At 33.7% G+C, this 11,825-nt stretch overlaps 1 protein-coding gene across 1 annotated transcript; it reads left to right on the top strand.

The window, feature by feature from the left end:
- Positions 1-2,258: 2,258 nt before the first annotated feature.
- Positions 2,259-4,892, top strand: LOC110808663 (Ankyrin repeat family protein). The gene is made up of 2 exons (XM_022034230.2): positions 2,259-2,547; positions 4,178-4,892. The coding sequence occupies exons 1-2, from the start codon at positions 2,423-2,425 to the stop codon at positions 4,785-4,787; spliced, it is 735 nt and encodes a 244-aa protein (XP_021889922.2). The 5' UTR covers positions 2,259-2,422; the 3' UTR covers positions 4,788-4,892.
- Positions 4,893-11,825: the final 6,933 nt, after the last annotated feature.

Raw genomic sequence — 11,825 nt, forward strand, 5'->3', positions numbered from 1 at the left:
TCATCCATTTATCAATTCATATACCTTTTTCTATTTTTCTTGGTCTCTATTATCCAATCAAACATAAACACGTAAACTAGTAATGAACACCAAACAAGACAACAATGGGTTCACAATAATTCAAACCATAATAAACGAAACCGTGATTCATGCATACGAAATCATAAAATAAACACATCAGATATCATACTGCATTTAAAACTGTAAAATAGATCAAACAACAACTGACCAAAAAATACATCAGATTCGGGCTCCATTAGCCACCTTAATTAATTATACACAATTCATGAAATATTATTTTATCATTTATTGAGTTTTAATACCGTGATAGAAAATAGGGTGAAAAATCTTTACTTGTTTTGGAGTCTGAAATCGACTTTACACTGTGCCTACGGGTAGTCCCTAGATTCTTTAAATTTTTTTCCAAGAACTGAAACACACTTCCGGTACCTACACGTGTCCCGAAAAAACTCAAAATCAGACCCAGGACCTACTTTGCCAATTTTAAAATTCTGGCACGACGGCTCTGCTGTGCTCCAGCGACGACACCGCCACCCGCGGCGGTGATCTACCTTGGGTTGGCCGTTTTCGGTCAAACTTGCATTGGTTCCTGTGATAAAGCAACCCTAGGGCCCTCGGTGGGCCAGAAAATCACGAAAAACTGAGACTTACCGGTGGCGGAGCTCTCGGGTGCGGCGGCTTCTCCGGCGTGAGTCGCGATTTAATGTTTTGCTCCGGTCAACCTGTAGAGAAAAGGACGGTGATCACATTGATTAAAAATTGCATCGAACGGGAACCGGGAAGGGCCTCATCGGAGGCAAAAACTGAGGGAAGCCGTGGTGGCGCCGCTGGACTTTGGCGGTATTTTTCGACCGATTGGGCGGTGGTTTGGCTCCGATTTGGCTATAGGCGGATTCAGCATCGAAAAACGAGCCAATGGGAGAAAATTTACCTCGTTTGGCGGTCGAAAAATCCTCTGGTGCGGCAGTGGGTGGCGGCGGTCGGCTCCTCCGGTGACTGGGTCTTCTTCTCCGGCGAGGGTACTGGCGGCTAGGGTTTGGGGTTGGGTGTGGGTGAGGTTATTTATAACCTTCCCCTTTTAATCTCAGCCGTCCATCACGATTTAATCTGGACCGTCTGATCGCAATTAAAATAGGAATAAATCTGTACCATCCATCGCGATGCGATCTGGGCCGTCCGTGCGCGTGAGATCTGGGCCGTCCGCACGCATGAGATCTGGACCGTTCAATCGCGTGCACACGAATTGCCCACGTGGCTTCGTCTTGCGTGGCCTCCCGCGTCAACGTCCTTGCCACACGGCGTGTCCTGGTTGGTCGGGGCTGCTGACTGGGCTGCTAATGTGGCTACTGATGTGACACAACTTTTCTAAATTATATTTTGACCTCCAATTTTCGATTTTATTTTCAAAAACACCCCCAGAATCTAAATTTTCACCTTTTTTTTCTCAAAATCATTTTCAATTAATTCCCAAAAATAAATTTACTCATTTTTATCATTATTATTATTATTATTATTTCTCTTAAATTAAATTAAATTAAATTACAACCTTATAAATTAATTAATAAATAAAATAAAATCAAATAAAATTCCTTACTAAAATAAAAATAAAGTTTTTGGGGTGTTACAGCTGTCTTCTTGCGCGCCGGTTGACCTGGCGCAAATCTAAGCAGATCCGTTGTGATCTCTTCGTTTTCTCTGGCATCTTGTTCAGATCTCGGCCACTGCCATTTCTTCTTCCTCTCTTTCCCCCACAATTCTCTCTTTTGTAAGCAGACATATGAAGAGTCCCACGCACCTCTTCTTCCTTCTTTTTCGCGGTGCATATCTCCACTTTTTCTTCTTCTTTGACTTCCAGAGGCATTTTTTTTTTCTTAGTTTTATCAAAATCGTGTTGTTTTGGAGTTTTCCAAAACAACCTCGTTTTGAGATTTCTCAAAACGCCATCGTTTTAATCTTTTCTAATTCTGGTACCCAGTTTCAAAATGACGCCGTTTTGAAGTAAACTGGCTGAGTTTTGCTTATCTAGGCTGGAGTATTACAAAGTTGGATTGACATTGTATAAAAAGCAAACCTGTTAATTTTAGATTAATCGAATTTTTATAACATTAGATTTAATGAAGCAAACGCATCCTTAATATTTTAATAAAGTGTAACAGGAAGTCTCTCCAAAAAGAGAAATAGTAAAGTGAAAACAGAAAACTAGTTCTGATATAAGATGGTATAAATTAATATTAATCAACCAAACCAAGAAAAACCCAAAATGCAACCTGAACCCGACCCGTAAAACCTGCACTCACGTCAACCCAACATGACCCGAAAGAGTCGATCCTGCGTACTTACTACGTAGCTAGCCGCCTATCGTTAACTGCTTCCACCTTCTGAACCGGCGGAGAGGTGGAGAATGGGTAGCGGAGGAGAAAAGGATCTTCACATAGCAGCAAGGTCAGGTGAACTAAATGACGTTCGGACTATTCTCGGTTCTAATCCTTTAGCCATCAATGCCAGAGATAAGCACTCAAGAACTCCGTATCCTCTCGGCTTTTCTTTTTTCTTTTTTTTTTTTTTTTATGGTTACACTTAATAATGAATTGAACTTTCCGGTTACTTGGTATTAACCTGACTCATCGTTTGATTTCTCCAAATAAGTAACGTCTCTAGGGTTTCTGTGAGTTATATTTGTTGGCTTGAGTATTATGCGTGCTATATGGAACATAGGTTCGGTTGCTCTTGTATTGCTTGCTATGTTGTATTTATCGGTCTTATACTCTGTGATTCTCTTTTCAAGTCAACGTTTGTAATGAGAGGGAATGAAGAAATTGATTCAAGAACTGCGTGATTTACTCGTGACAAGATAAATATTATAAATGAATTATGTAGGAATAGGACTTATGAAGGAAAAACTTGAGGAGATGAGGTTAAGAAAATCATTTGCTATCAAGAGATGTCATTTAGTGATCTTGTAGAGAAAATGGTCCCCTAATATGGCAGAATGCTATAGAAGGGTCTGCCTCTTTGTTCTTGTGAGCATCTTGGTACTTCATAAGTATTTTGCTTGACATGTAAATTTTGTGTTAAAAGGAGCTTGTGAATACATATATTTTTCTTCAAGAGTATATATTCTTGGAGAATGTTACGTTTAGGTGAATTGAGATTTGGATTGTTTAGAACATTCAGCCTAGCAACCATATAATGCTACAGAAAATTGTAAACATTGGACAAGATTTTCAATGATCAGACTTTACTGAGTGAAGCAGTTCTTTTTTCTGTTCTTAAGCAGTAAAAGCATTTCAGGGCTACTTTTCGCACCCCAAGATTAATTATTTCCGAGGCAATGTACTCTTTCGTACTGGCTTATTGGATTTTACTCTGGTAAACTTTTTTTGAAATAGATAGTACTCTATTAAATTGGACCCGGATGGTCGAGATATGGAACTTATCTCATATCTCAGTCGAAGTGAATAACTCCTGTTGGTGAAGTAGTCTTAACTATGAAAACTAATAAACAAGATGCCAAAAGATCGGGAAAGTAGTTATGTAATCTTTATTTTTTCAATGAATTGTGGGGTATAATTGAAGTTTGAGTGATACTAGCCAAAGACACTCAAAACAATTTTGCTACCTACTAGAGGATGCTTTTAATCACCTATATGCAGGATGTTGCACCATCATTTTGACGATGGTATTCTCTTTTGCAACTTCAAATGATGCTTGCCAGTCATATTATTCATGGCTCAGAGGCCTCTTTGACACTTGCATTCTGAAAGCATCCTTCTGGGGATTTAGGTACAACAGCGGGATAGAACTTCAGAAAACTTATCTTAACATCAAACTGACAAATTTTCTCTTTGGAATTCCTCTATAATAAGGAAAGGATGATTCTGCCCATAATATTCTAAGAAAGATAAAAAATAGTTCTTATGCACGCTTAAAAATAAAGAATGGATTTGTTAGACATTCATATTACTACAATATCTAAGTATCTCTTAGCCTTCTTTTCCAGTTATCTTCAAAATTTTTACTTCACATGTTTTTTGCCATGTTTGTAGCTAGCTTTGACTACAGCCTTTTTTTTCCTTGTTAATTCCTATACAAATTTCTTATTTTAGCATCCAAATAGTTTCTATTTGTTTTCTTGACATGACCAACTGCATCATAGACTACATTTAGCAGCATGGTCTGGGCACACAGAGGTTGTGAATTATCTCTGCAAACAGAAGGCTGATGTTGGTGCAGCTGCCATGGACGACATGAGCGCAATTCACTTTGCTGCTCAAAAGGGACATTTAGAAATAGTTCGAACTCTGTTGTTATTTGGAGTCTCAGTCAAAGCTTCGAACCGGAAGGGCCTAACTCCACTTCACTATGCTTCTCAAGGGTCTCATCTGGAGCTTGTGAAATACTTGATAAGGAAAGGTGCAAATCTTGGTGCCAAAACAAAAGCTGGGAAGACCCCCCGTGATCTTGCACGTAGTGACGGAATCCGCTTGCTTCTGGAAGAATATGAAAAGTCAGCCAAAAGAGAAAATCCAAGTGGTAGTCGGAAAGTTGAAAACTCTGAACCAAAGCCATCGGAGTCGGATAAAACAGAAAAGCCTTCCAAGGTGAAAAGTGCTGCTGCCGAGATTGATGAACAAGGGGATGAAATGGGGAAGAGGAAGGTTGAAGAAGATAACAAGGGAGAAACAGCAACAAAACCAAAGAAGGCTAAAGTAGCACTGAACCATCTTCTGAGTGAAGATGATACTCAAGAAGATGAAGCTTTGTGAAATAAGTGAAAGAATGACTATAACTTAAAGAGTTTCCCATGAGCTATTGGCATTCACTATTAGTGTTCAAATTAATTAGAGTTTTCAAAATATGGTTTCTTGTCATTGTTGTGGGATAAGAATTTCTTTTTTTTTTTTTTTTTTTTTTTCAGTCTTAAAAAGGGTTTTCTTTCAAAGTGGAACTTGAGCAGATAGAAAAATTACCGAGTATGTAGGTAGGTAGTAATACTTGTGGTGGTTTCTTGTCATTGTTGTGATATAGGTAGTAATACTTGCACATTATTGCCGGGCATGATAAGTATATATATATATATATATATATATATATTTTAGTATTGTAAGTTGATAATAATAAAAAATTAATAATTATTTTATATGAATGTTAAGCATTTCATAAAGATATCCTTAAAAAACATAAGAGAAAAATTATGAAAATAAGTTGAATATAAATAGAAAATAAAAATTATTAAAAAATATTCATTACTATCAAATAAGAAATAGCTATACTATTTTATTCTAGAAAGGACTAGAACTAAAAGATTAAAAATAGGAAATTTGAAAAAAAAAAATCAGCAGATGGCAATATTACTATAGCCAAAGAATTCTATTAAAAAGGTTAAAAAAAAGTAAGAAAAACTGAATACAGTTAGTATTAATTAAAATAAAAAATTTAAGGATATTTTAAAAATAAGACTGAAATAATTCTTGCTAAATGTCATCATTAAGTAATTTAATTTAGATGGTATGATGTTTTCATTACAAATTCAAATGTTATTATATTTTTTTAATGCTTTGAAGTGATTAATTTAGTTTTTTTTAAAGTCAGAAATTCATCTTCATCTTTGTTGTGCAAGGGCTTATCATAGAATAAGGTGTTTTTGCAAACTTGTAGCCTTTTACTTTGTTTAACAAATGCTATGAAGGCCTTCTCTTCTCACTAAATTCCCTGTGCATGGATGCATTTCTCCATTTTTACTCCAAATCAATTTTTTTCCATGTTTCTTTCCTGCACCTTCCATATATTTTTTACATGTTAAGTAGATAATTTGGCAAAATCCTCTATTGTAAATATAATTTATTCTAATTGACACACCATATTGACAATGACCAAAATATATAATAATATCACATTTTAAAAATAGATGAGATAGAAATAGTAGTAGGGTATAGGTCAGTAGTTATCTTCAGATAAGCTTGGTAGTGTGTTTCTTAGTATTCTCCACCAGAATAGTTTATGTCTCTCTTGTAGGGATTTTAAAATGAACCAGATTTGAATCTAAAGTATGCTTATATCGAATCATTGATATTATATATGAAAAATGAAATGTACATGAACCCATAACGGAAGAAATATGTACGTCCTCTATAAATCTTTTAAGTCAACACGTAATCCTTTGGAGTTCTCACACACTTTCTATTTTTGGTGACGAGATAACAAAATAAAAAAAATTTTACGTGTGATTTGGGAACCATAATCGCTTATTTATATCCCTAAGATTTTATTATTTCTAATTTTACTCATCACAAAATTAAAAATTACGTTTTTAGTTTCTGCATAGAAAATAAATGTCACATTTTAGTTTGACACATTAAGGTTTAAAATACTTTTAACCGTACCAGATTACTTTAAATAGATCTAATTAAATTTAATAATATTTTATACACAATAAACTCATATATAAGCCCACAAAATTGATTAAAACCCAAGAATCTCCCACTTGGGTTATATGTGTCTCCTTATAATTATGCATTAATAACTTTATGAGTACTCAGAATTTTACTATCAATACCCGAATGCACCCCTAAATAATCTCGTTCATCAATCATATTAACATAGGATCAAAGTGGTCTTTACTATAACTAACATAATTAAACCCCCATATATATCAATACAATCGGATGATACGAATCAAATATGGATGTGCAACATAAAAATTATATGCTATGTGATCCGAATATGCCTATTTCCAACTGGTCCTGCCTTAACTTTAGTGAGATCAATTTTATGCAAATTTAGAGATAAAATATAAACCAAATCAATATAACTAAAATTAATAACCAAATACATAAACTATATCCGAAATACAAAACTCAAGAAATGTCTGTATCATAAAAACAACTATAGTACAAAACTCCCATTAAACTATAAATTTTCAAGAGGTACAACACCCATATGAGTAATGTGTTTATGAAAGACCTTGGAGGGTAATCCCTTAGTGAGCATATCCGCAACCATGGAGTTCGTGTGATGTGCTCTATTGATATCTATTTACTCTAAACTCTTTTTTTAATAACCAGGTTCTGGACTTTTATATGCTTTGACTTTGTTGAGCTCCTATCGTTATTAGAATACATAATTGTAGACTTATTATCACAAAATATTTTTAGTGATATTTCAATTTCATCTATAATGCACAGTCCAATGACAAAAGTTCACAACTATATTTCCATAATTGAATGTTTCATAACATGCTATAAACTCTATTGCCATAGTGAAAGAGGCTATGAGTATTTGCTTAGCATTCTTCAAGGAAATAACTCCCCCAGCAATCAAGTAGATATAACATGATGTGGATTTCTTGTTGTCTTGGCATTTAGTGAAATCAAAATCAGAATAACCTATGGTCTCCAACTGATTTAATCTCTTGTATATGAGCATGCAATCCTTCATTCTCTGTTGATGCCACATGGCACGTTTAAGTGCTTTCCAATGATCCATACGTAGATTGCTCAAATATCTTCCTAGCATCCTAACAATGTATGTAATATCTAGATATGTACAAACCTGAACATATATAAAACTCCCTATAGCTGAAAAAATAAGAAATCTTTTGCTTATTCTTAGACCCAAAGTCATTCTTGGGGCATTGACTTATAGTAAATTTATCTCATTTAAACACAGATGTGTCACTTGGTTTAAAATCCTGCATGCCAAATTTCTTAAAAACTTTTTTTATATAACTTTTTTATGAGAATATAAAAATATCTTGAGAGAGATCCCGATATATCTAGATCCCTAAAATAAAAAAGACGCCCCTAAGATCTTTCATTTCAAAATTCATTGTCAAAAATCTCTTGGTTTCATAGAATAACCCTATATCGTTACTGGCAAGCAATATGTCATCGACATATAAAACTAGAAAAATGTACTTACTCCCACTAAACTTATGATATACACAATAATCTACTATATTCATATCAAAACAGAACGAGATGATAACTTGATAAAATTTATGATACAATTGACGAGTAGTCTACTTAAATCCATAGATGGATTTTTTTTAGTTTACAAATCATCTATTTTGCATCGCCTAATATAAAGTTTTCTGATTACACTATAAAAATTATCTCATCGATGTCACTATTGAGAAACGTTGTCTTAACATCCATCTGATAGAACTTAAGATATCAAAACCACTAAAGCCATTATAGTCTTAAAAGGGTCTTTAGATGAAACCGAAGAGAAGTCTTGTTATAATTGATTCCTTCTTTCTATGTAAAGCCCTCAGTGACAAGAAAGGTCTTGTACCTCTCCACATTGCCTTTTGAATCCCTCTTTCTCTTAAATATCCATTTGCAACAAATGAATTTTGCACCTTCAACTAATAGGACAAGATCTCATATGTCATTGTCCTTCATGGAGTTGATCTCTTTATTCATGACATCAATCTACTTTTGAGAGTTAGAGTTTTTCATGGCTTGACGAAAGTTGATTAGATCATCTTCCACCATTCCGATGTCATCCTCATGCTCTTAAAGAAATATAATATAAATCATCAAAAATTTGCACTTGTCCTCTCTCTGGTGGATCTTCTGAATAGGATTGATTCTGGAGTTTGTGGAGTTTGCTCGTTTAGAATAACTCTTTGAACATGCACGTGAGATACTAAGATATTGTCTAAGTCTGAAATTGCTTCTTAAATAATGTAAGGTATAAGAATCTAATCCTAAACATTGTCAATAGCGACTAAGGGAATATCAACAAATTCATCTTTAAAGATAAGATCCTAAACTCTCTCTCCCCTTGCAAACTTAACATTATCAAGAACTAGGCATTTTTTGTCTCAAAATTCACCTTAGTCATGAGATCATAAAACTTGTAACTCCTGTATCTTTCATAATAGCCAACAAAATTGCAACTAATAATTCTTGAATCTAGTTTCTTTCCATTTGGCTTATAAGTTCTACCCTTAGCTGAACATCCCTAAATGTACAAATATTTTAAACTAGGCTTCATGCTCATCCAAAGCTCATATGGGATCTTTGCAGTCCCTTTAATTGGAACTCTATTGAGTATACATGTTGTGGTCTTTAATGTTTTTCCCTATAGAGATTCAGGTAAGGTAGAATGATAAATCATGCTCCTCATCATGTCATTAAGCGTTCTGTTTCACCGTTCAACAACATCATTCATGTTAGGCGAATTTAGTATGGTGTACTATGGGACGATACTGTATTCCTTTAAGAATCTAGCAAATGGTCTTAGATGATGTTCACCTTATCTATCATATCTGTTATACTATTCACCACCATGGTCAGATCTGATAGTATTAATTCTTTTGTTGAGTTATTTTTAAACTTCAACTTTAAAATTCTTAAACATATCTAGTGAATGTGACTTTTCATGAATGAGATAAAGGTATTCATGTCTAGAATAGTCATCTCTGAATGTTATGAAGTATTGTTAACCATTCCAAGAAGGCATAGGAAATTATCCACATATATGCATATAAATAAGTTTTAATATGTCTATAACCTTATTGGTACCCAATCTTCTTATGTTTGTTTGTTTTTCCTTGATGCAATTAACACACATGTCAAAATCTGCAAAGTTAAAGCTATCAAGAATTTCATCCGACACAAGTCTCTCAATTCTCCTTTTGTAGATATAACTTAATCACTTGTTCCCTAATGAGTCAAAATTCTCGCCGGTTAATTTTTGATTTATACCTCATGTACTCAAATGTAATGATTCATTAAAAAAAATAATTGTATCAAGCAAATAAAAATTATCATGATCAAATGAAGAACCAGTACCAAGCAACTTTAAGTCATGAAAAAGAATAAACTTTCTATTTTCAAAAGAACAAAAATAATCAAATTTGTCTAAAACAGAAATGAAATCAAATTCTGTCAAAATGATGATACAACATAATTCTCATTCAAATCCAAATAATAACTAGTTCTTAATAATAGTCTAAATGTGTTAATCAGCTCAACTTCCACTTATTTATCATCACTAACATAAATAAATCTGACATTTTCACTTGGCTTTCGACAACTCAAGCAATCCTGCATAGACACACTGATGTGAGTTATTACACCAAAATCTATCTACCACGTGTGTCTAGGTATCGAAGTTAAATTAACCTTAGAACAAACAAAGTTAATAAGCATATCTTTTTTCGCATGTCATACGTGATAGTTGGTGCATTACTTCTTCTGATGACTTGGAGCTTTACAGAAGAAATAATCATCTTCATTTTGTACATTTTGTTGTTTCTTTTATGGTGCTAGAACCGTAACATATTTTTCTTTTTTTTTTCTTATTCTTGGTGTCCTTTGAGATCGTGGCTAAGTGAACACTCTCTGTCTTTTCATGCTTCAACCTTTCTTCTTCCTGAACACAGTGAGAGATGAGCTCATTAAGGACCAAAAGTCCTTATGACAGTTGTAACTCACCAAAAACTGTCTAAAATATGGTGGAAAATATATCAAAACCAAGTGTGCTAGTAATTTTTGTGATAATTCCAGTCTTAGCGCCTTGAGTTTGGAATGAATATGAGACATTTCCATGATGTACTCCCTTATTTTTTCTTTTCTGTTGTATCTCATAGAAACAAGGTTTACTAATAGTATACTTCCTTCAACCTTCTCACTCTTGAAGAAATGTTTCTTGAGGTCCTCAAGTAATCTCCTAGCCGTAGTGATCTCATTGGATATAGTGCCTCGAAAAGTTTCTAGAATGGCACGTTTTCTAATCATCAAACTTATACATTTCGATCGATCCCACATTTCAAACTCCTTTTTATCATTGGAGGTACTCTCAGTAATAAGCGGATTGAGTTGATCAACCCATAAAATAAAGTCCAAATCCATAACTCCAAGAACAATGAGAACATTCTCTTTATATGCCTTGAAGTTTGTGCCATTTAACATTGGGATAGAATTAACACTCACAAAGATATTTGCAGTAGAACCAGGAACTGAACTAAGAATAGACAACAACCAATCAATCAATACTCACATAAAACTTTAAACCAGAAAAAATAATAATAAATTTAAATAAAATTAAATCTCATCTCAAGATACCTGATATTCCATTAACACTCTATCTTTAGATAGAATATTAACTTGTAAGTGATATCTTGACGTAATAATTAAATACAAATAGTAAGAACACACCAAACAATAAATCTTCTTTTGGGCCGATTTATAATTCACATGTAAAACTGAATAACTGTCACGTATTTATTACCATAAATATGAATGCATTCATGTTAAACATTAATCTTCATTTGGACTGATTAATATTCACAAAGATCACACTCATACTCATATTCTGAAATGAATCAATTTAACACAAGAGATGTCACATTAGTGATATATTGTGCAAATCGATTTATTTTTAAATGTATACATATGCACTAATATTTAAATTCAAAATTATACCAAATTTATACTCTAAAAGGAAGAAAATATCCATTATATCCTTAAAATTTATTCAAAAAAATATCTTTTGAAAATAAAAATTAAATTAAATTAAAATTGACCCTCAAATTTATGTTTTTTGAGTCAAGTCAATGGGTTAACTGTTGACCGATCAATGTTAAATGGACCAGTCGACGCTAACTAAATCGGGTTGTTGATCGGGTTGGGTTTCTAGACTGAGTCGAGCCTAGCTTAAAATTATTTGGGCTTTGCACCCTCAAATTTGTGTTTTATGAGTCAAGTCAATGGGTTAACTGTTGACCGATCAATGTTAAATGGACCATTCAACGCTAACTAAATCGGGTTGTTGATCGGGTTGGGTTTCTA

This window comes from Carica papaya, chromosome 3, assembly GCF_054855325.1.
Source record: "Carica papaya isolate Zhongbai chromosome 3, ASM5485532v1, whole genome shotgun sequence".
NCBI lineage: Eukaryota > Viridiplantae > Streptophyta > Magnoliopsida > Brassicales > Caricaceae > Carica > Carica papaya.